At 35.8% G+C, this 26,190-nt stretch overlaps 1 protein-coding gene across 4 annotated transcripts in view; it reads left to right on the plus strand.

Moving 5' to 3' along the window:
* Positions 1-26,190, plus strand: part of CNTN3 (contactin 3) — a 326,552-nt gene that overhangs the window by 96,682 nt on the left and 203,680 nt on the right. For all 4 annotated transcript variants that reach the window (XM_072720423.1, XM_072720424.1, XM_072720422.1 and 1 more), the window contains exons 3-4: positions 11,932-12,058; positions 22,182-22,357. In XM_072720423.1, the coding sequence (XP_072576524.1) occupies positions 11,932-12,058; positions 22,182-22,357 (303 nt within the window). The remainder of the gene's footprint in view (positions 1-11,931; positions 12,059-22,181; positions 22,358-26,190) is intronic.

A 26,190-nucleotide genomic window follows, 5' to 3' on the forward strand; every position in this document is an offset into this window, starting at 1 on the left:
TTTTTTTTTTGCTTGATTATGCAGCAAAGAAAATTTAGAATACTCAGTGCTATGGCCATTATTCCTATTATGGGAGAAGAGAGAAAATAAACATTTGGCTAACAACAATATAAAAGAATCTAATGCTTTTTTCCTGCCTCATGGGGTTTTTGAAAGTTCTTTGCTGCTTATTTTGTTGAGTTTCCCATTGATACTACTTTGGCAAATAATTATTTGAAGACACGAAGGAGAGTAAATACCTGTTGGAGAATTGTCTCTCAATGAGAACTGACGCAATAGGTATTATAAAGATGCATTTTTCCCCTTCTTTTTTGAAGTTACCACCCTCCATATATTAATAAGGACCTTTGGTCTTAGACATAATACTTGGAATTATTTGCTCAAACCAGATACACTGAATGCAGGTGGCAGTGTTCACAAGTACCATGAAGATAAAGGCAATGTCTTGTAGATAGGACAGTCTAATGAATGAAGCCGTTTATTAGACTACCTTCTCATAAATTACCATTCCTCAGTCAGATGTAATTAAAAGTTTGGTGCAAGTGCTAAGCAAAAATAGGAGATAATATCAAATCCCATTTATTGCACTGTTGCTGCATTAAAAATATTGCTTATCTTTGCATCAAAAACTCTTTAATGTTGATATCATCCCTATAACTCAGTGGCTCAGAGAACTTAAATGGCTTCTCTAAAAAGGTAGATGGGGGGAACCCTGGGTGGCTCAGCGGTTTGGCGCCTGCCTTTGGCCCAGGGCGCGATCCTGGAGTCCCGGGATCAAGTCCCACGTCAGACTTCCGGCATGGAGCCTGCTTCTCCCTCCTCCTTTGTCTCTGCCTCTCTCTCTCTCTATGTCTATCATAAATAAATAAATAAATCTTTAAAAAAATAAAATGAAAAAATAAAAAGGTAGATGTTAATATTTAGGGGAAAAAAGCATATCTAACTCAATGCAAAGGCACTATTCCTCCTATTAGACATATTCCTTCCTAAAGCAGGTGTTGGCAAACTTTTTCATGCAGTATTTAGATAGTAAATATTTTGGGCTTTGTGTGCCATATGGTCTCTGTCATAACTACTGTGCCATTAAAATGTGAAATCAGCCATAGACAATAGATAAACAAGTGAACATGGCTCTCTTCCAATAAAACTTTATTGATGGACACTGAGACTTGAATTTCATATAATTTTCATGTGTCATGAAATATTGTTCTTTTGATTCATGGGTCGTACAAAAACAGATGGCAGTCAGATTTGGCCTCTGGTTATATAGTTTATCGACCTCTGTCCTAAAGCATAATATATGTTTTTTTAAGATCATTTTTTATCAAGCACTTATGTTATTATTTGCAAGGTATTTTGAAATGTACTGTTAGGGAATCAAAAGGATATAGATCCAGGAAAAAGTAGACAATCTGCACACATATTACTAAAATGCAGATGTTTCGGGAGAGTTATAATCCAATGCACTAAATTTAATTTCTGATAAAGTGAGATTAATTTTGGCTGGACTATCAAAAGATTCCATGTCTTGGGATCCCTGGGTGGCTCACCGGTTTGGCGCCTGCCTTTGGCCCAGGGCACGATCCTGGAGTCCCGGGATCGAGTCCCACGTCGGGCTCCCTGCTTGGAGCCTGCTTCTCCCTCTTCCTGTGTCTCTGCCATTCTCTCTCTCTCTCTATGTCTATCATAAATAAATAAATAAATAAATAAATAAATAAATAAATAAATAAATCTTAAAAAAAAAAAAGATTCCATGTCTTGCATGATAGGAGGGAAATCCGTCATTCCAGGAAGAAGGTTGGTGTGAATGAATTCAAGATAATTTTGTTGGTAAACAAAGTTATTTTCCCATAACTGTGGATGAATTTCTTGCTAACAACCCAAGATGGCTTACTCCCCGAGGGGCTGCCTTCTGGGAAGACTGGGTTGCTCTGTCTGTATGGCATTGCTGAGTTTAGGATTGCCATGGGAAAAAGGAGGCATGATATTACTAGATCTTTGATATTTTTTCTTAAGGTTAAATTTGACTTCATACCTACTACTTTTGGATTTATAATGAGGCCATTTAATTTAAGTGAAGGGTTTTCTTGTTTTTTTTTTCCCTCTCCCCTGAACATTTTATGATCCAAGTCTAATAATGCTGCAGGATAGATTTGGCCCAGTAGCCACCGGTGTATAGCTCTACAAACCAAAATTCCCAAATATGTGTAATGAGCTGTATCATTTACATTTTATAAAATTAAAGAATCTCACATTTGAAAAGTCCTGAAAAGACAGTGTAGCTCAGGCCCTCTCCGAAAAGCAAATGTGTTTTCCTAAATAGAGCTCCAGTTCTGAGATGAAGATACAGAAATGTATAGCATACAGGTGACAGATTCAAATCCTAACATTATATCCAACTTTAGAAGAGTTAGACTAAAATAAAAATTGCATGTTGGTTATATGTTAACTAAATTCATGGTTCACATCAATAATTTATCATGGATTTGGGGATATTTTGCAAAGAGATCTATTTTATGGAACAGTAAAAGCTGTGTAAATGATAAACTCTCTTAAGAGTAACTTTAAACAACTTCCTTGGAAATCTGAGTAATAAAATAGCCCACCAAAAGCTCACTTTTTTTTTAAATGGCTAAGGCAGCTGTTATATTCAAATGAGTCATTAAAGTCCAGAAATGGGGCTTTGCTTCTGCACTCGGAAGTTATACAAGAGATGACTGGTAGGGTGCTATTGCTTTTAAGAGTGCTACTTATGTATAGTTTTAATGAAGTTATTCTGTGTAATACCAGTATTCTCAGTATTCAGAAGGGAGTGAATGAATTATAGGTGATCAACATCCTGTAAGTTTTTCAAACAGAAATAGCCATCCAATGATGGTAGATACCTCTGAGAACACAATGGGGGTTTTTGAGAGTCATCAGTACGATCATTTAGTTAGCTTATATAAGTCCATATTTTTATATGATGAATTATGTTGCAGTGGGACATATGTATTCCAGTCAGAGAAAGGATATTTGCTTAGGGTTATCTTAAGAATGGGCAAATTTGGGCAGCCCCGGTGGCTCAGCGGTTTAGTGCCACCTTCGGCCCCGGGGTGATCCTGGAGACCTGAGACTGAGTCCCACAACAGGTTCCCCACATGGAGCCTGCTTCTCCCTCTGCCTGTGTCTCTGCCTCTCTCTCTCTCTCTCTCATGAATAAATGAATAAAATCTTTAAAAAAAAAGGAATGGCCAAATTCATTCTTTTATTTTGATCAGCATTAACATTTTGTAAATTAAAATCATTTGCAAAGAAGCACAAACACATATTTCTATTCTAACATTAATGTACTAAGTTTTCCAATATATGTAATATTGATAGACCCTATAAGAAGGTAGAAATGTGTGTTTATTATATTCACTGTCTTCCAAATTTTAAAGATTGGGAATAGGGAAAATATGTATGAGTGAAAAACAAGTAAAGCCAATATAGTCTGATAGGGATACTGTGATGAGTAGAGTACACAAAAATTGTTCTAAGAATTCTGAATGGAGGAAGACTGCTAAGTGGTGATACTGAGTAAAAATCAATAAAAAAATTGAGGGCAGATTTTCTTTAGGCTTCCTGCATGATGGTGGCTTCTTATATGTATCGCCAAATGCTTCTCCAGAATGGTGGTGCCAAAAATGTGTATAGAGCATTCAACTTAATTCATCCTCTGCAGCCCTGAGGATCATTATTTATATTCTGTTTCAATATTAAGGAAAGCAATAACATTAAAATGAGTGTTTAATATTCACTTAGAATTAGGTGACTCAGTATATGCAGTGTCTAGTATAGGACCTGGTAAGCAGTGTCTATTTTACCTTCATAAGTTGATGTTTGAGATGGTGCATTTGTTTAATAAGCATATATAATGAGGGATTTTGATCCCTGTTATAAAAAAGTAAGAAACTGTGTTTTTCAAAATAAAACATGTTCTTATTTTCCAAGGTTAGCAGCAATGCATAATAGTATTTGCTCCCCTCTGCAAGATAACAGAAAATGTAGCAGTTCAGGAGATTTGGGAAAGGCTCTTGTCATTTCTACATGTTATGCTTTTTTTCTATTTTATGAGATTAACACTGCAAAAATACTACAGAATGCAATCACTAGCTGGTGTTACTTAATAGCTTCTCCATTACAACTGATTTATAATAGAAATTTTTATTGTAGTTTTTTCATAGAAACAATAGCCTTGAACTGGAGTTCGATATGAAACATTCTTTGTAGAATACACAGAAGGAATCATACCTGGACCCCAGAAAGCCTTGATCCAGTGTCTTTGTAAAGAATAGAAACCATAAACATAATAAACTCTATTAAAACCTTTGAGGGCAGGATGCCTAAGAAATGTTTTTAAAAGAGTTGATTAATGAAGTCTTCAATTCAATATGATTCGTGAGAACCTCGTGAATTTGCATATGTCAGAGATGTTCAGTGAGAGTTGGTATAATAGAAAGTGGAGATGTAAGTGGGTTTTTTTTTTTTTTACACAAATGAGCCATGGATTGTACACTCCTGCCTGTATCGTGCACATTGCATACTGCATCTAACAATAGCATTGTAACTGTTTTTTGTCTTGTCACGTGGAGTTGTTATTAAACCATCTAGCAAGGAAGGTCTAGGGATTATGGAAGGATGTCGAGGAAGTTCAAAAGCACTAGAACTCACATTCATATAGAGACAAAACATGAATTTAAATAAAGCTGTAAAGCACTATGAAAAGATTTTAATCTACAGAGGCTTCAACCCATCACCTAAGCCTTTTTCGCCCAAATCCATTATTTCTGCAACATAACAGTCAATTGGTTAACTATTTTATTCATTTGTAAAGAATAGTTCAAAAATCAGAAATATAGCCAGTGGCCTAAAAGTATCAAAATGTTGGGCACCTTCAAAATTCTCCCACGTTCTCTTCTTTTACTTAACTATACAAACTGAATATTAATTCAATGAAATAGATTGTAACTTTCATCGAAATCTGTAATTAGTGGGGCACCTGGGTGGCTCAGTGGTTGAGCCTTTGGCTCAGGGTGTGATCCCAGGGTCCGGGGATCGAGTCCCACATCGGGCTCCCTGCTTCTCCCTCTGCCTGTGTCTCTGCCTCTCTGTGTCTCCCATGAATAAATAAAATTAAAAAAATATATATATATATGTCATTAGTTCACTAAACAAAAGTGCTAAAATCCAGATATCTTAACTTTCAACACGACCATAATGTGCATATATGCTTATGGGTGTGGGGATCTTTGTGTGGTTTTTTTAAAAAAACATATTGCAATGAAAGAAAAATGCAACTTTTGCTAAAAATTTGTCATGCTTTGAAAAGTTCTGCCATCCACAGAATTTTTTTTTATTAAACATTTATTTCTAGCACCTGTAAAGCTTAACCTGTCCCTTTCAGTTTTTAATTGTCTAATTATTGCACACTGCTTCCCATGCAGCTTTTTAAAAATTTCTGTTTATGGACAAAACGTGAAATACAGATTGAGCAAATCATGTAGTAAACCACTAATTTGGCAAATTAAATAATTTTTATTGCTTTCTATTGGTCTCTATTATGTTCTCATACTCCAGGTGTTTGCTGTACTCCAGCACTTTTTCTTATAACCTAATTACTTGATAACATTTCCAGATGTGGGAAATGGATAAATTAGTCATTCCTGGTAAGCATTTTCTGTTTCTTTTTCATCTTAAGTACACTGTATTACTTTTTCCCTTTCGTTCTAGCACGTAGTTCTAGTACATTCAGCAGCACATGACGAAAATCCATTAGAGGTTTATTTTTCTAACATGATGTTTAGGCTTATGTGGTTCAGGAACTCAAAGATGTGAGGACTCTGGGTTAGCTTTTCCGCGATACACACACACACACACACACACATACCCTCATGGTGTCTAGATGGCCATGGGGGTTCCCAGTGTTACATCCTTCCTCACCTGACAATTTCCATATCAAAGAAGAAAGGAAGCAAGGTCAGCATTTCCTTCATCTTTTGTTTTGTTTTGATTTTCCTCAAAATCAGGGTAGAGACTCTTTCCTAAAAGTTTTTAGCAGATTGTCCCATACCTCTTGTTACAGATTGAATTATGTCCTCCTCAGAAATTGTGTGTTGAAGTCTTAATCCCCAGGTCTTCAGAACATGACTTTATTGGATATAGGGTCATTGCAGATGGGAGTAGTTAAGATGAGGTCATTAGGGTGGGCCCTAATCTGTTGTGATTGGTATCCCTATAAAAAGGGAAAATTTGGATACAGAGACACACATAGAGGGAAGATGACCTGAAGGGACACAGGGAGAAGACAGCCACCTATAAGCTAACAGGGTTGGAGCAGATTCTTCCCTTATAATAGCCCTCAGAAAAACCAGTCCTTCCCACATCTTGATTTGAGACTTCTAGCCTGCAGAACTGTGAGACAGTAATTTTCTGTTGTTTAAACAATCCAGTTTGTGGTGCTCTGTCATGGCAGACCTCACAAACTAATACATACCCCCCTTGGGCTGTTACTAGTCTCAGAACCCAATCTTCTTTGTCTTCCCTTCTTCCCAGCAAGAACTACAAAGAGTTCTGGGAATGTAGCTTATCTGGTGCTTTCTGTATCTTTGATAAAAGGCAGATTCTGAAAGCAAAGAAAAAGAACGTTTGAGTCGACAATCATCATATCTGTTACAGTTAGTTTCTTAAAAACTGCACGTGTTTGGCATTCAAATATTTGTATAAGAAATGAATTAAGGTACGCCTGGGTGGCTCAGCGGTTGAGCATCTGCCTTTGGCTCAGGGCCTGATCCTGGAGTCCTGGGATCGAGTCCCACATCAGGCTCCCTGCATGGCGTCTGCTTCTCCCTCTGCCTATGTCTCTGCCTCTCTCTCTCATGAATAAGTAAATAAAATATTTTTAAAAATGAATTAAGATTGAATTCTTTATCCTCTGGGCTTTGGGAGAATATAAATGGAATTTTATTTTTGTCATTTCTTGTTTGTTTGGCATTTTCTAGCTCCACGCCACCAATGCCAAAGATAAAAAAAAAAAAAAAAGTTGATACCTCACTGCTATAAAATGTTTCCATCTTTAATTTTTTTTTCTATAGAATAGTAGGGCCTAGAGTACAGATCTCATTTCACTGGTGATGTATTACTTTTATTTTCTCTGACCTAGGGTAGAGCTCATTATGTCTGGTTTGAATACCTCATGAGTAGATTGACTATTCCTTTCTAGCTCCACCTTCTCTTAAATTCTGCTTTAAATAGCAGAGCCCACCCTAGCTCCCTTTTTGGATTTACCCTCTTCATTTCAAAATATCCTTTAGTTTTGCATTATGTAGATATGATGTAAATAAGTGAGAGAAAATAGGATACGCTTTCCTTTTTCCATAGGAATTTCAGAGATACCATCATGGTCTTTTAGGAATTTTATTTCTTATAGTAAAAGTAATCCAACTGCCTGGAATGCTTTGTCTATTTCTCTTTGTCAGCCTTCATAAAAACTGTATAGAGTGTGACTATTAGAATTGATTGACCACAGATTGATCTTTTAGGTGACATTACCTTAGGAGCTCATAAAGCTTGTACTTACATTCAAAGGTAGTTATTCTGAGTAGCCCGTGGGCATTTGGGGGAAAAAAATAACACCTCAGGATTGGACTTTTGGACTTATTAATCCTGTTCGGAAATGTTATATGCCCTTTATTTTAGGCTGTAAACTTAAAATGGAGCTTTGGAGTCAGGCTAGCATATCAAAAAAATGCCCCTGTCACAAAAAGTAAAGTTTAGCATCAATCTAAATGTTACATTGAATCCATTTCGTTAGGCAGGAGGCCTCCTTCTGTTCTCAGCCAAGCTTCTTTTTTTGCTGGTTATGAATATCCGTGTGAATCGTCAAGGTTCTGTCCTTTTGAGGATCAAAATTCATTTTGAAGAAAATGCTGGATAATTTCTTTTTGATTAGCAAGGACTTCAGAATCTCTTTGTTTTAAATTTATGTCTCCAGCAAGAGACTACAACATTATACTCCAGCATCTCTTACTTCATTCTGGTGAAGCAAGACTGAGTGGTCTTTGTCTCTTTTCAGAGTATGAAGCATGAACTGAACTGTCATGTTTGATTATTAATTTGTACTTACATTTTGGGAGGCTTTTGAATGGCTGCTGAAGGTCTAAAAGGCCTTTAGGAACTTTAATTTCAGAAAGGGTTGGTATGTGCCTCGCAGGCTGGAAAGGTCCAGGGTTATCAGGAAATACTAAAACTTAAAAGGCAAGCTAATGGTTAATTTTTGCCTTTAACCATATTTAGAACTGTCTGGCTTATTGGAAAGGGATAGCACAACAAGAATAGGATTATTAGGGTCTGATCCCAGGTCTCTCACCCAAAAAAACCTGTTACCGAGTTTGGGTTATTTAATTGGTCTGTGCCTCATTTCTTTCTGTTGGGGAGGCCTAATAACTGTAAGTTGAGAACATAAGCTCTGAGATTAAAATCTTAGCTTTATCAATCACTAGTTGTAAAAAAAAAATATATGCCTTAAACTGAGTTATTGTGAGAATTCCTTCATTCATCTTTTTCGTTCAATAAATGTGGAATATCTTCCATGTTCTAGGAGTTGAGGATGCAACAATGAATTAGATAAAAATAACAAGTGCATATGTGAACATGTATAATGTTTATAAATAGTGAAATTCGGTGAGATGTGCTTTGGTACCTCTGTGAAAGGTGGAAGTGAGGGGTGGGTGGAAGGACATTTAAGCCGAGAAGATGACATTTATGCCAATTTCTGAATGACAAAAGGAAATCAGAGCAGAGAATAACAAGGGTGGTGGGGACTGAGCCCAAATGTGACAATGGTCAGCATGAACTTAGAGGCATAGATGAGGATGGTGGTGGAGGATGGTAGTGTTACAGGGTGGCACCACAGCTGGACCTCATAGAGTAGGGGATGGGGTCAAACATACCCTGAGAATAAGGGAGGCAAGGCTTGTAATTTCCTTACTACAGTGCCTGGCACATAAATGTAAGTAAATTAGCTATTGTTGCCATTCTCTAAAAAGGATCTCAGAATAAAAAGGCTTCTAGTTATTTAGCACCCTCATTTAAAATTAATAATAGTCTCTAGAGAATAATTAGAGTATCGCTTGGGATTTGACTTGTGTTAGAAGATGATGGAATGGACATTTGGATTTTCATTGTGGTCACTTATAGGGAATTTTTAAAAAAACACCTCTTTGTGTCTTTTTCATTGAAATCACCCCCCTTCTTATCTTGACCTAATTTTCCTTTTGTCAGCTTCTCTTCCCAACCTTCCTGGAATTTTCAAATCTGCACCATTATGTTACTATAGTATTGTTTTCAGGCTTTACACATATCAGAGTTTGTTGGAATGATGATGCTATACCAACTTATACATGAACAAAATATATTAGCTACTCAAAGTAAATTAAGAGCTATTAGACCAGAAAAAAATGCTATGAAAAATTCACCGTATTTGTAAATATTTACAAACAGGTATTAGAATCATTTTCAATTTTCTAAGACAGTAAATTTGACTATTAAAGCCAGATGTCTTGCTTGTTTTTATTTTTGTGCAGTAAACTTACTTAGGGGTAAAAATCAGGAAAATGACCACATCGAATCTTTTGGTAGGGGTGTTAATAGCTATTTCAAAATCCATTTCTTCAAAATCCTTTTCTTCATGGAAAAGGAGAACTTTTTCCTTATGTTATTTTCCTCTCAGAGGTAAATAAAAACCAGGGACTAAAGAGGATAGCAAGCCGTTTTCTTAAGGTGTGGTTGGTTTTAGTAAGGGTTAATTTAGTGGTGATGTTGCAGTGGAAAGGGTGTCTAGATTTAGCTAGACTTTGAGGTATAAGTGTACAGTCCCTACACTACCCTCATTTCTAACACCAACTTCAAGTTCTGGCTTTGATAATTTGCTAGAAGGACCAACAGGAGCCACTGAAAGCTATTATAATTGTGATTACAGGTGATTATAGTTTATTATAGGGAAAGGATACATGCTCAAATCAGCCAAAGGAAGAAACCCATAGCATAACATCTGGAAGGGTCCTAATGCTAAGCTTTTGTTGTTCTCAGGATGAGTAAACCTCCTGGTATTGATGTGTGTTAATAAGCAAGGACTACTGCTAACAAGGGAAACTCACCAAGCCTCAGTGTTCAGAGTTTTTACTGGGGCATCGTTACCTAAATGGCACATGTGTAGTTGAGCTCAGTTGCCTAAGTCAGCTCCTACCTCATGACTCAAATATCCATCATCAGTCACGTGTTGGGCTTTCTGGTATGGTCAGTCCCCATCGGACACTGTCAGATGTAGCTGGTCCTACCCTCAGATCCAGTGTGGCTAGGCCCTACCCTAAACAAAGGCATTCTGATCATGTACGACATTGGTTACCTACCAGAAGCTGAGAGCCAAGACCAGATGAAGGGCAAGGCTACATTCTGAGTATAAAACAGGAGGGTATTCCTGCCTGGAATCTGGACTCAGATGTTCCAGAGGGTGTGCATTCTGAAATGCTGTGTGAACTTGCCCCTGTCACCTAACCACTTTCAGGCCTTCTGTTCCCTGGGAATAATGATCTCTGTGAAGATTAATCAGATACTGTCATGTAGGATTCACGCACTGGCATCAGCTGCTGCTGTTTTCATCATGTCAGTGATTATTTTCAGTATCATGTTATTTTATTATTCTTGTTATTATGGTAAATACTTCTTATGAATGAGTGTTATTACCATTTGAAGTAGCCAAAATACAAGTTTCTAGCTTCTGGACTTTTGAGTGGGGAGCTTTTCCAACCTGTTTTCTTTGTCTGACTACTTGTAAGCTCTCCTTGTCTCTTAGTCTGTTTATTCATTCTTTGCTTCAGCAAAAATTCCTCCCATTTTACTGAGCATTCCAAGATAAAGAAGTCTCTCTCTTGCTCTCTCTCTCTCTCTCATTTTTTCCTGTGAATTTGTTTGTTTTCAGAAGTGCTTTGGCAATGATTGTACAACTAAAGTAGCATAAGCATTTGTTGATGGCATTATCCCATTCCTTTTTAAATTCTGAGTACAAAGACAGATTTTTGTTTTTGTATATATGTGGAAATTCTGAGAAAATACTCAATTTTTCTTCACAAAGTAAAAAAACCTTTTATTTATTTTTTGAAAGATTTTATTTATTTATTCATGAGAGACAGAGAGAGGCAGAGACACAGGCAGAGGGAGAAGCAGGCTCCATGCAGGGAGCCCGATGTGGGACTCGATCCCTGGACTTGAGGATCACACCCTGGGTTGAAGGCAGGCACTAAACTGTTGAGCCATCCAGGCATCCCAGTAAAAAACCTTTTAAAAGATACTTGCTCAGAGTTGCATCCTTCTCTTCACTTGGCTGGTAATAAAGTGGAAATACCACCAAATGTTGAGTGTTTTGAGGTCAAAACAGAAAAATAATATTGTCAACCTTCAGATTTGCATGCATGGCAGATTTTGTAAGAAAGTCATGGTCAGGTATTCAACTCGTTTTGAATACAACTTTACTTTTGTAATGAGACAGAAAGACCTCCTAAAAGAAGAGGATGTTCACCAGTGAAAAGTTAGGTAGACTTTGTATTATAAAAAGTAATTAGTACAGCCTTACTTATACTTTTAAGGAATTTTACTAATATGTCAAGGTTTTTTAATATAAATTTTCATTGTCTCATACATGTTTCTAGGCTGTCAACAGTTTAACTGATGCTCATTAGCAAAGCAATGCCTGCAGAGCATGTTTTATGGACAAGAGAAACAATACCTGCTGTTTCTTCTTTTTCTTTAAAGAGCAGATACTGGTTGCTTATTTTTCTTCGATTCTAGGATGCGGCTTTTACAGTGCCTTTTACTTATTGTGATTATTTGTTTGGATGTCTTCCACCCATGCAGGTGAGCTTCTCTTACAAGGTCCAGTGTTTATCAGAGAGCCCAGCAACAGCATTTTCCCTGTGGGTTCAGAGGATAAAAAAATAACTTTAAATTGTGAAGCAAGAGGCAACCCTTCACCTCATTACAGGTATAGTGGCAAGTTTCAAATCCAAATTAAGAAATAATCATGTAGCAATTGTGACCTTTTTTGTTTCAATATAGTCTTGGCATCACTAAGAAATAATACATGAAACTGTAGTTGTATGCTATGTTCAACAGATATCATATGTAAACATTTGGATCCATACTTTATATATTTGATTATTCACTTTACAAGAAGATTTTTTGATTTAAAAAAGACATAGTAGAATCTCTTAAATAAGCAATCTCTATTCACTGATTTATAGTGCAACTTAATGTAAAATTTGTGTTTATAAAATGTAGTCATTGGGAACATACCAATTGTGGGGATGAAATCAAATGTTCCAAAGGTATTTAGAAAACATAGTTTTAAAAAAAGACACTTTTCAGCATTCATACTTCTTTCTTTACCATTTTACTATGTGTTTGAAGTAAATTAAATATAGAAGAATAAAATACATTCTCACTAAAGTCATTTTAAGTATTCTTGGAGAGAAATTATATTTAATTTAGTAGTTTTTTCATGTAAAAATATGCATTTTTCAGATTACATGAATAATACTTGTTAACTGAAAACTTTCAAACATCACAGAAAGGTATAAGGAAAGAAAAAAATGTGAATTCCCATCACCTTAAGATAAAAATATTAACATTTGGGGGACAAGGGTAGATTATTTGGACAGGATGGGTATTTACTTTTTGAAAGAACACAAGATTAACAATTTTTACTGTTAGATGTGCTTAGGTGACCCAATTTAATGAAGAAATGAATTATTGATAAATAGCATATGCTGCTTTCATGTAAGTGGCTACGAAAAAGTGCTTGAGGCACCTTGAAAACAACATGCTCTTTTGAATACTTGCGAGCATTTGTCTCAAAAACTCTGTTTACAGTATTAGTTTCTTGGCAAAACCCTTTCTATAACCTGCAGAACAAGCATATTTCAGACTATATTAATAAAATTCTAAGTGTTTAGAGTAGTAATGTAGATCTTATTGAACTTCTATTGTTTTCTTAATTATTACATGTAAGTAATAGAAGGCAACATTCATTGTTAAATTGGGTCAGCATTGGGTAGACCTTCGTATTTTTGCATTTGGAAGTAATCGAGGTCAGTCTCTTTCAACAATATTCAAGACATGTTTATTGAGCACCTGTTAAAAAAATAAACAACGATTCCAGGTTACTAGTCAGAACTGACAGAGGTGATAAGAAAAGTATACATAATATTAAAAAAAATTGTATTTTATGAGATAGTACAATTAATCAGACACAAGCACAGGTAACATCTGAAAATAATTTCCTCTTTGGGAGAATGATAAACAGATCAATAATAATAATGAGATGTTATCATCAGAACTTTTCGCCCAGCATTTTCATAGGGCATTTTAACATTTTCTAAATGCACTCATTTGTTTCTTCCTGAAACAGATTATCCTTTTAGATATGACAATAATATGACAGTGTCCATATGAATGACTTACCTATGGATTGTTTCTGTTTTCAGTAAAGTTGTATTCCCAGCATTTATCTTATGAATAATTTGATGATAAATGTATTCAGCTGAAAAATTGTCAAGATGTAAGATTTAGTCAGACAGGAGTGTATTTCTAAATGAATAGTATAATTATGTTTGTAAAATCTTACCAAATAGCAAGAAGTCTTGAGCTCAGAAATCCAGAAGTACTCTTTTGTTGCAATCATTTCTTTATATATTGAGTATTTATTATAATGCCAGGGAGTGTGTTTTTAAACATACTGACAACATGTATAAAATGTTGATGAAGAGGTCTTGTCGTTTACATAGTGCTTCTTGTATTTTATGATGTGGCCTGAGATATTCTATGTTGCCATTTAAAGAAAATCTGTACCTGAAACTAGGAGATACACGACTTAAATTGATTAATCAGTTTTATGTCTGATAAATGAAGAAATTTAACATGCTAAGTATTGTTTTTTAAGTATTTGGTTTGTAGCCAAATAGCCCAGATACTTTTATTATAGCTCTAAAGATTTTCTAAAGACTTGTAACCAATATAAAATTCCACTTAAACTAAGGGTTTTTAGTCACTAAAGTCAAGACCTTGAAAAAGAACAAGGGAACCTCTTTACATTGTGAAAATATTAGGCTTTTATATAACAACTCAGTTATTCATGTTATCTGTGTAAGAGGTTATGCTGATAGAGTAAATAGGAGTATAGAACAATGTAGGTTGTAGTCATGAACTTGTCTGTTTAGACAGTGCCTTCAGTTATGGCCTGTTTTTTTTCTCCTAGTCAGTCATGTAATGATCTACAGTAGTCTTTAAATATTTTAGAAGAAAATATGCTTGTTTATTCTTATTTTTTACTAGCCTTTAAAAACTATAGATTAATGGTATGAGTATGGAGTAACATTGAAGACATAAAAATGGGGATTTTCTTTTTTACATGAAATCAGAGAAAGGATATTTTTTATAAGTATTTATAAATAGAAGCTGTTAGATAGATAAATAGATACCATAGAAGAAAATCAGTGGTTCATGTGAAATTACAATTTAAAGACAATCCGAACATGTTTCCCAAGATTAAGAATAAAGTTTAAGAGTCTTATAAAAGAATATCCTCCATAAGCCCACAGCCTGTCTTGTAGACTGAGACATTTATCTGATGAGAGATCTTTTCTTGAGTCTCCCATTGGGTAAAAAGAACTCTTAATTGGTCATATTAGAAATCCAAAAGTTCAGAAATTCTCAAGAGAAATTACTTGTGTTAGGGTTTAATTGAGAATTTTATTCTTTCTTTTGCATCTCCCCACCGAAGCCCCAAAGCCTATATTTAAAGGTTAATTAGTATTCATTCTCATTGTAATTGCCGATGATGCTGAAAGAGATTACCCTGAGGGAATATTAATAACTTTTTTAAATGGGAGGGGTTTCTCTGACTTTTCCTGGGGTTATAAAAGCTCACCATTTGCTCAGATGAAAGACCCCAAATAGGAAGAACCCTGGTCACTTCCACTGATATCATTCACCCTTTAAAGGAACTACATATTTGAGGTAGGGTGGGATAAAATATGCAAATACCTGTAGGGACCAGGGAAGTAGCAAAGCTAAAAGAGGTGGGCGTGCCTTGGGAACAAATAGAAACTTTGAATAATGACTGGAAACTGTCCAACACAGCCACAAGCCTATTGAGTAGTCATGACCACTTCTCAACACTGGCCAATGGTTACCATTCAGGAATCTTAGTCCAGTTTAATAAAAGGCTTTCAAGAGATGTTTTAAAATTCAGATATTTTCTCTTTGAAATCTCTACTTCTATTATTGACTTGGCCTTTTTAAAAATTATTGTAATGTAGGCCAAAGAAAATAAGTCTTAAAGTGGAATGTGGCCCATGTGGGCTTTATGTTTTCAATATTTAGTTGAGCTTGAGATTTAAGAGCTGTGTTGTTCAATATGGTAGCCAGTGGCCAGAAGTTGGCCCTATAGATTTAAATCAGTTAAATTAAAAATATATTTCCTCAGTCAAGGCAGCCTTATTTTAAGTGCTGAGTAGGCACATGTGGCTAATAGCTACTGTAAACTGATGACCATTTTTATGCTTCCAGAAAGTTCTTTTGGATGGCACTGCTGTAGACTGATCCTTGAATCCATAGCTTTTCTGTTTTTTTCTCCTTAAAAGGAAATAACCACAACATTATTTTCTTGCAGCTCTATATAATAAGTAAACTATGTTAATAAAGTACACTGTGAACAATATCAGATATACAAGTTATAAAGACTAAATATCATTGCAAAATATCATCTCCCCTGGCCACAGGTTCTCCCTTTAAAGTATGGCTCCCTATAATGGAATTTACCAGAAGTCTACTACATGTATTCAGAGGGCACCTTTCCTATTAGTGTCATAAAAAAGTTTTGAATGGTGTCAGAAAAAAACATGAAAAAAAATAGCTAATAGTGTAAGTAACCAAAACCCAAGAAAAATGTAGAAGTTGGATTTTAGATATTACAGATGGAAGTGTAAAAATTAATTCACATCATTTGTTGTTCTTCTTTGTATTTTTGAAGTGGGGTGAGGAGGAAGGTCAAAACCAAGTTAAATCAGTTGGGTCACATTCGTATTCTTAACTAATCACTGGGGCCAAGACATGCATTGTTCTGAGTGGCCAGGCCTAGTCACCTGAGGAGTGGCCTCTTGGATGGGAGTGAGCGGGCCTTGCTACCAGAAAGAGCAAACATGGATGCAGAGAAGGCAGGAATAGCAAATGTCTTCTGTAATTCTCGTAGGGATAATTTTAAGGCAGTCACTGATCAATTTGAACCACGCTTTAATTGTGCAAACTGAAAGTTGCTTTTAATCCCAGTGGGTTTTTTTTTCTTAAATGTATATGTTTAAAATTTATCAGTGAGTGAGAAATGGGAATCTGTGTCATAAAACACATTTTAAAAACTTAATTTTTAAAAACACAGCATTGCAATTTAACTCATTTATATCTTTGGCAATTATTGCTGAAGCCTAACTAGTTATTTTTGGATAAAGTATTGAATATGCAAATTCGAACATTCATTCTTTCAAGGGCTGCAATTATTCTCATCACTTCAGTAAACATATTAACAAACATTGCATTTGAACACAAATGCATTTGCTTATTAACTTGAAAGCCGCATCTAAAACCGCAAATTGCTTCTGTGATTAAATTCCTAATTTTCCTGTCAAACCCCAAATAAAGTATTGCCTGTTGATTTAACAAGTGTTTAGTGTGGGCTTATTTCCCAAACCTAGCCCCGCTCCCTAAATATTTCAGTAAATTATTTTGTTCTTCTCGCTTTGTTTTATGTTGAAGTCTAACATGTCACACTCGTTTTTCACTAGTACATTGTTTATATTTCAATTTTCGTGACCAGATTTGGTGTGATAGTGTAGATATGCTGAAGGATTACCTTTGTATAATCAACTGTGAGGTAAATTATATCCAGGGATTATTTTAAAACTACCTGAAGTCACTCAGTTTTGTTTCAGTTTCACAGGGTAACAGTCTCTAACCTTGTTATCACATTCTAGAGAAAGACCCTGTTTGGGGCTCGGTGCCTTAAATTATACTGACAAGCTAGAGCTGTGCTTATATTCATGATTGTTGTTCCACGCTAGTAAGATTTTCTGTAAGAGTTGCTGTCTCCTGTAATAACTAGTATGGTAAATAAATAATAACTAATAAAGTAAATGAAATAAATATACATTAATTCTTCATCTTTGAGTTGTTTATTGCTAATATGGATAATCTCAGTGAGGGGGTTAGATATGGTTAGGTTACTCCACTCAGAAAACTTCTATAAGCACCTACCGTGAACCACCTATTATGACTGGTGGTGGGAATTCAGCAGTGATTGAAACAGTCATCATTCATCGGAGGTCATGCTTTCAAAAGCACTTTTCAACTCTGAAAATTTAGGCTTTTCATACTTTTTTCTAAGATGTTTTATTTATTTATTCATAAGAGACACAGAGAGGCAAAGACAAAGGCAGAGGGAGAAGCAAGCTTTTCATACTGATTTAACTTATTTTATAAATTCATGTTTGCTTACACATGCAGACTCATATACACACTCTTACACATAGTTTGCTTTTTGTATTAGAAGGCAATTCGGTCACTGATGTTTTAGTCTATTTCCCAGAAGTAACAAGTATAGTTTTCATCATGAAAACGTAGTAACTGCCAGTTGAAAGAGTTTCTATGTCAGGTACCTTATGCTGTTCTACTCAAAATTCAAAATCTATTGGCTCAAGGGCATGTATGTTTTAAAGAAATTGTATTAAAAAAAAGTGTTTAGGGAGAAATTGGCCATAGACTTCCACCATTCCATTGAACAAGCTTGGCCAAATCTCCTTACTCCACCTGCCCAGCCTCTCTCCAGTGAGGAGGTACCAGCACCCTGTTGTGTAGAGGATACAGGTGAGATTTTAGGAGAAGTGGATTGATAAAATTCATGTTGTCTCAGGAATTCCAGCAGAGCATGAAGCCCAGGACTTCTCATTCCACCTCCCAACTTGTACTTACTGGCCCGGAAGCAAATTAATATATAACCTCCCCATGAAGAAATAGAAGGGGATGAGAGCTCATTGCTTGAGAATCAGTAGATTTGTGAAATATGAATATTAAACCATTTTTCACTTGTGGTTTCTAAAAGCAAATCCTAATTTGTGTAGAATGAGCATTTGAACACTGAAGGCTGGCAGTGAACTTATAAGATCATTCAAGAGTGTTACAACATGATGATTATACAGAGGTGCTTAATCTTATGACATTTACCACTGAGCTAAAGCTACAAGGTTAGTCTGTTTCTAGAGCACAATGTAAATGTTATAGTATTGAAATGCTGGTGTATGCAGCCCCAAGAGCCATGGGCCTGTCTTCTTTTGTTCCAGATCACTGCATTAAGCCTTTTGGAATGAAATTTGGGTATGCAAATGTTACTTTTATGAATTTTTAAACAATTTTGTCATTTCAAGAAGATTTCATTCCGAAACTTTATAGAGTTTCTCATGAACTTCACATTTTATTCCTAAAAGTGGACATCTGCACCTTTTATAAAAAATTGTGAATGTGCAAAAACTAAAGATAGTATCTACCTCTAAAAGCTTCCCAAATTCATGACCTAAATGTGCCATTCACCTGTCACACTTTATTACTATGTGTTCATGAACTCTGATCAGTTGATTACAATTCACTGCAAAGAAAATTAATCTAATTTGTAGATTTATTGGACACATATTTGTAAAAGGAGTATGTGTGTATGCCTTCAGTTTTTCCGCATGTTTCTTGTACAAAGAAAATCTGAGAAATATCTGGAAATCAGGCCCAAATATGAATATTTTGCATTGGGAACTTAAGTACACTATTTTCTCAGGATATGATAATTTTTGGAATTTCAGGCCCAAAGGTTCCTCACACATTCCAGAGTTTAAATAAATACAGCTGTTTTAAATCCACATACTTTCAAAAAGGGGAAAAACAATTAATGTTTAATAAGATATTGAGAAATTTTATACCACCTGGGGATGAGGTCCATTTAATGATGAATAGTGTTAATAAGGAGAGAATTCTATCACTTTGTTAAAATTAGCATTCTTTCAGGTATGTCGTGTATATCTTAGCTCTGAAGAGTTAGCTAAAGCAAGGGTTTACTTTTGCTATAGTAGAAACATATTTTAAAATAGAGTAGATTTTGCCTTATCACGTAATGAAATAATCTAGGGAGTCTACTACACAGTCTATGATGAAGATTGAGCTAAAGGAAGTAAGAAACAGTTATGCATAAAAAATGTTTCCCATTTTAGTTGTTTAGTCAAAGCTTTGGGATGATATCTTTTAGATCTTAGACACTTAACTGAAATAAAGTATTTTCCCACATACTTTTTGATCTCTTAAATCTTCCCAGCTATTAAATAGGCTAGAAGAAGTGCCTCTCCATATTTTTATTTATCTTTACAATTTTCCACATAGCCACTGTACCTTTATTATTCATCAGCTAAACACAAAAGCGGAATTTTCAAATGAAGCCATCAGGCATACTTAGGTCATAAGCAGTCTAACTCTAGAACTAAAATCCCTTTTCTCCTATATAAACTGTATTTTGTAGGTGACAAAAACACAAGTACCCTTTGTCATGAGAGTCTTCGGTTCAAAAATATGTGAAATTATCTATGTCTTTTCTGGTTTGAGTTTAGAGAAGTTTTTCCCACTGCAAGCATTAAATTAAAAGTTGTCAGAAACTGACAAATATTTACAGCTTAAAAATTCAATGCACCCACTTGTGATTTACTGTTGTTTTATTCTGTGAAAGTCAAGCCCAGCATGTTTAGGACTATGTTTTCCATATGTGGTTTGTGTACATATTTGTATCTGCCTGAGAATTCATTGAAATGTGGAACTAAACTTATATATTTGTTCATTTCCTATGGCTTCTATCATGAAAACTTTATTATATATTATTCAGATATAGAAAATGATATATAATCTACTACAATGATAAACATCCATATAACCACTACTCAAGAAATAAAACCAAAAGCCTAAATTTCCTAGTATTTGCTCCCTGAACGTACTTCACTTTCTCTCCATGAGAGCTTTAAAATACCTTAAAGTGGAGGTTTATCATTTTCATGCTTTAAAATATGCTTCATGCATTATTAATATTATTTTATATGTTTTGAAACTTTATATAAATGGGGGACGCCTGAGTGGCTCAGTGGTTGGGTGCCTGCCTTCATCTCAGGTTGTGACCCTGGGATCTGGGATCAAGTCCCTAATCAGGTTCCCTGGAAGGAGCTTGCTTCTGCTCTGCCTATGTCTCTGCCTCTCTCTCTCTCTTTCTCTCTCAGTCTATGTCTCTCATGAGTAAATAAATAAATCTTTAAAAACGAATGTATATAAATGGTATCAAATTGCACTTTATAAAATGTTTCACAATTGTTTGAGACTTTAACATACTAAATTCAAACATTTCACAACTATAAATTTCATTTGACATGGCATACTTTCATTTGTGATAATGTTAACATTTCATGTCTTTATTTACTTTTAGAGCATGTCATATGTTCAGGTTAAATATTTTATATATAAATACAACAACTTTTAGATGGCACATGACATGATGAAAGAATTCTGAGCTAGACTTCAAGTGAGTACTACTACTAATCCAATATTGAATAATTTGGGGACAGTTGACATCTCATTCAGCTTTTTTATTGAAATCATCATCTATAAAATGACTACTAGATTACTCACATTCTTAAAGTTACAAAGAGTAATTGAGATGATTGTTATAATACACAAAAATTTATAGAACTGATAGCAGTTTCTTTTTGTAATAAAAAGTAAGTCTTCCAGGAGGTAGATGGGCTCTAATTTATACAATGTATGTGTTCTTGAAATTATGGGATATTTCTGAGTTTTTAAAGGCGAAGTCTACTTTGATGTGTCAAGTATACATACTGTTTAAAAACTGTTTTATTTCTGGGGACACCTTGGTGGCTCAGTTGATTAAGCGTCCAACTTCAGCTCAGGTCATGGTCTCAGGGTTCTGAGATCGAGTTTCTCATAGGCTCCACACTCAGCAGGGAGTCCACTTAAGATTCTCTCTCTTCCTCTCCTCTGCCCCTCCCCCTGTTCTTTCTCTCTCCTTCTCTCTCTCTCAAATAAATAAATCTTTTTTAAAAACCCTGGTTTTTCTGTTTAAAAACTCTTGTTTAAAAATTACTCCCCCCCCCCCTTTTTTCTTTTGCCTTCCCATTGATAAATATGGCTCTGGGGGTTAGTGCTTTTACTGTTTGAGACCCCCTAGGTAGTATATAGGGTCTTTTACCACAGTGTACCATTTAGTAAATAGCATTGTGATGGCTGAGAAGAGTGGAGAGTGCCTGAGGGATGGGTATTTACCCAGATAAATTGAAATGGATAGTTGAGCACTTATCCAATTAATTTATTAAATGTGCTCAGTCAGTCTGAATAAATCAAAGAAGTGTGCTCTTTTCCCCCTTCATTGGCAGCATGAGATTGGCCTGAAGTACATGAGGTAATTACCTCCACTTTCCGCTTCATCTTTGCCTATATGGACTTAGCTTAATTTGTTCATGAACAAATTATTCTCACCTCTTTTGAAAAGTGTGAAAAATATTTAACTTTTAGATGTGATTCTGTTGTGCTTTTTACTATGCTTTAAGCTTTGGTTTCTGTTAAGTAGGCCATGTTTGAGCTTCAGATATGGCACAATGGAATAATATATTTACCTCTCATTTGTAAGAGGGGTGATGATTAAAGTGGATTTTATAATGTAGGATTTATTTATTTATTTATTTATTTATTTATTTATTTATTTATTTAAAAGATTTTGTTTATCTGATACAGAGAGAAAGAGAGAGCACAAGCAAGGGGGTAGTGGCAGGCAGAGGGAGAGGAAGAAGCAGGCTGTCTGCTGAGCAGGGAGCCAAATATGGGGATCCTCATCCCAGGACCCTGAGATCATGACCTGAGCAGAAGGCGGATACTTAACCTACGGAGCCACACAGGGTTTTAAAAACCCCATAGGGTTTTTTTTAAAATATAAATATACTAAGTGGGGAAAAACCTTGATATTTGTTTTGCAGATGGCAGCTGAATGGAAGCGACATTAATCTGAGTATGGAATATCGGTATAAGTTGGACGGAGGAAATCTTGTGGTTATTAACCCCAACAGAAATTGGGATACAGGAAATTATCAGTGTTTTGCAACAAATTCACTTGGAACCATTGTCAGCAGAGAAGCTAAACTCCAGTTTGCCTGTAAGTTTATGTTTACAATGTCTAGCAAGTCCAGCATTTGAAAATATTTAACTGAGTTTGTGTGGTCATTCTGGATTTCAAAAGCAATACGTGGATTTTATTAATTGAATAAATAGGTTGAGGAACAATTCAGTATGATCTTCTGGATCTCTGTGTACTGTACAAAGCAGAGCCTAAAATGCAAGTGGGTACTGTTTTTCTAAGGATTCTGTTAAGGGCAGGAAAAAGAATCTCGTTAAGGATATGCTTATTGAGTAGCTACTCTATGTACTGTGTTTGAACTGGAAAGAAAATAAAAAAGATTGTCAGACAAGGTCCTTGCTCTCAGAGAGCATTGATATAAGAGAATTATATCTGTCAGGTGTGAAAATGTTTTAGGAGCCAAGACAATGAAAAAGAAAAGAATGTGACATTTTGTTGACCTTCCTCTGCATCTTGCCCAGCTCACAGCAACCTTTGGGGCAACCCTCTCTGAGGCCTAGCTCTGGAAGTCAACTTTGTACTCTGTTAATTGGACCTGGGTGAACTTGTGGCCCAACCTGAGAAAATCACTTTCTTTCTTTAGGGAATTTAGAATTGGGACCAGAGATCTCACTGAGTTTTTCTCTTTTGGACACATCTTTTGATTACTTTCTACTTTTGGTTTCTTCTTACTAGATTCTCTTCCTTTGTTATAGCCGTATATTTTGTATGAATTGCATTATCAGGATTATCTTGGTTCTGAGGTTTCTCTTCATTCTTTAGACCTCAGTAATCCTGAAATTGGAATGCGTGTGTGCTTATAATGTGGCTGTGTTCTCCCTCCACGGCCAAAAGCCATTAATAAATTGATGATGTGCCATTTAATGCATGGCTTATTCTGTAGCTTTCTGTTTTTATAATGACAGTGGTTGGTTCTGCTTTTGATATTCTATTCTGCGTGCTCTGTTTTTCATACTTGTTCTTTCCTTTGTTTTCCTCTGTGAACAGTGCTTTTGGTTGTCTGGTTTACTTTATTTTTTTAAGATTTTATTCATTTATTTGACAGAGAGAGAGAGAGAGAGAAAGAGAGAGAACGCTCATGCACACAAGCAGGGGGAGCAGAAGGCAGAGGGAAAGGAAGAAGCAGGCTCCACTGAGCAGGGAGACTGATGCGTGGCTCCATCCTAGGACTCAGGGATCCTGACCTGAGCCAAAGGCAGATGCTTAACTGCCTGAGTCACCCAGGCTCCCCTCTGGTTCTCTGACTTAAAGCTCTATCTTCTCTGGGTCTTTTGAGGGCTAGGTATTATATTTATACTATACAAATTTAAGTTTGTCTTTAAGTTTACTGGTGTTTTGTATATACTTCTCTAGTAGCCAGAATTTTAAACCTACATTATTTTTTCAGAGTCCTTCCATGTTAGACAAGTTCAGTTCCTGTTTTCCCCCTGACTATATATACTTTGCTATCTTGGTGATTTCTATGGTCACTGGTTTAATTAAATTCTTATTATGCCATTTTCATATATATGTCATTTTCTTATATATATACACAAAAGGCATACATATATATGTTAGGTACTATGTATATATGCATGTGTATATGTATATAATAAGTATATGTATAGTATTTTTCTCATGAATAATTGTATATGTGCATATTGTTTTTAACGAGAATTTTGCCAGAATCTATGAAATATCAATGTTTTACCTAGTTGCAATATCAGCCACAAGACTTCTTCCCATTCTTGCATTCTAATTTTTTTAATTTCTCAATTTTTAAATATTTAACAATGAGTTATATTTCATAGTTATCACTGTGTTTGAACCTCTTGCATTTTAAAGAATCATTATATTGGCTTATATGTGAAGACACTTTTTGGTTGGTACAAAGGTTGGATCCCAAAACTGGCAAAGAATTCCAATGTGATATTCTGTTATCTTTTAGAATTAGTGTTGCTGAATACAGGTCTGGGATCAGAATCCCTTATATTTCTTGGGAGATCAACCACCAACTGCTTTTTTGTTTGTTTTTTGTTTCACTTGTTAGTTGCATATGAGATCATTTTTTTCTTCATCCCTTTAGTTAAAAACATGCATATTTCCAGCATACAGGTAGGTTTAGCTCTCTTTTAATTTACTTTGCTTAGAACTTGAAAAATTGGTTTATTGTACTGCATATTTTATACACAGTTCAGAAAATTTTCCTTTTCTATCCTTTAGCTTTATGTGTGACTTATTTATATTTTTAAAAGGCACTGGTACTCTGTGTATCAGATTTTTTTGTTCTATTTCTTGAAATACTTTTTATCTCTGGCTGTTCCTTCCTATGAATTTCTGTTCCTGATTCACTGAGGCCACATCTATTTATTTGTTATTTTGAAGATAGAGTCAGTTTCCTAAAGTACTTTTTTTGATATACAGGCAGTCTTTTTTACGACTTTCGATGAGTGTTTTCATTTTTATGCTTAATATTTTCAATACACTCTAACGCCAATTTTATCCAAAGCCCACCCTTATCAACAGATGATGTCAGTGGATTACCCTGGCTCTGCTTGCTTCTCTAGATGCAGAAGTCAGATTCTTCTCTCAGATCTGTAGGAGAATGTAGAATTCCTAGTTTAATTCCCTATTTTAGGAGTCTTTCATCAAATGTGCTATTCCTTTTAGACAGTGGAATTTTTCTGTCATAGATTCTTGATACTTTGTAATATCTGAAAAAGTATCATTAAAAGATTTTTTTCTCAGTCTATTATTCATAAAGTATGACTTTTTTGTAAATACTTCTAAAATTATATCATGTGTCTTCCAGTTTTCCCCTACTTCCTGGCCAGTACTTGATAGGCAAATGGGATAAAATTGTTAAGTCTGGGATTTTATTTACCCTACTTACAAGCTAATAAGCTGGCCTGTGTTGTGCCCAAGACTGAGAATCCGAGAAACCACCAAGGAGCCGACACCGATGCAAACACATGAGGGTTTATTTGCAAGCTCGAGCTTGGGTCCAAGTGTACCTGACACAGCAGAGCAGGGACTTGGACCCCGAGGCTAAGAGGAATAGCAGCTTTATAGGGGCCAGTGGGATTGTAACATATGCAGAAAGTTGCACAGTCATGTCCGTCCTCAGGCAGGTGGCCATTTGAATTACATTTTACCCTATAGTATCCATTTGAACTGGCCTATTACTTTGGTCAGAATTGATGTGCAGCTTTGGTGGGCACAAGGCAGGGTTACATTGTTATGAGCCGATTTCCTATAAGGGTGTGCCCAGCGGCTTGACTAGGGTGGGGCAGCGCCTTAAGCGATAAGCAGGTCATGTGGGGGTCATACAGGAGGTGGCGGGTGCAGCACAAAATGGAGTTAGTCCTGCTCTGCTTGTCCAGGGGTAGGGGATTTTTTTTAATTTCCCAGGTCCCACAGCCTGTTGCTGTTTCACGGGTGCTAGCATAAGATGTGATATTCTTGGGTCAGTGACAAAGAACTTTGTTACTCAGAGCACAGCAAGCAACATGCTTTAGTTCCCCTTGCTCTCAAGTCCCACGGAGGTAATGAGAAATGACTGGGATAGCTGCTGCTCTCACAGCTGAGGATCACTGGAATAAGAGATCCCGTCTCTTTTATAGCAAGCAACAAGCAACATGCTCTTCACCTTAGAGGAAGGCATCACCTTATCCCTCCAGATTGCTCTGTGTAGACACATCAGTGAGAAATGGGCCTGCATAGGAGTGACTGGACCTTTCAGTCTCCGCACACCCAGTAAAAACTTACTTACACAGAAAAATGTCCATTGTTTGTTTGTCTGGTACTGTCTGGTACTGTCTTTGAGTTTCTTCCTTGGGATGTGCCCTGTCAGGATACATGTGGCAAACGAG

This window comes from Vulpes vulpes, chromosome 9, assembly GCF_048418805.1.
Source record: "Vulpes vulpes isolate BD-2025 chromosome 9, VulVul3, whole genome shotgun sequence".
Classification (NCBI taxonomy): Eukaryota; Metazoa; Chordata; class Mammalia; order Carnivora; family Canidae; genus Vulpes; species Vulpes vulpes.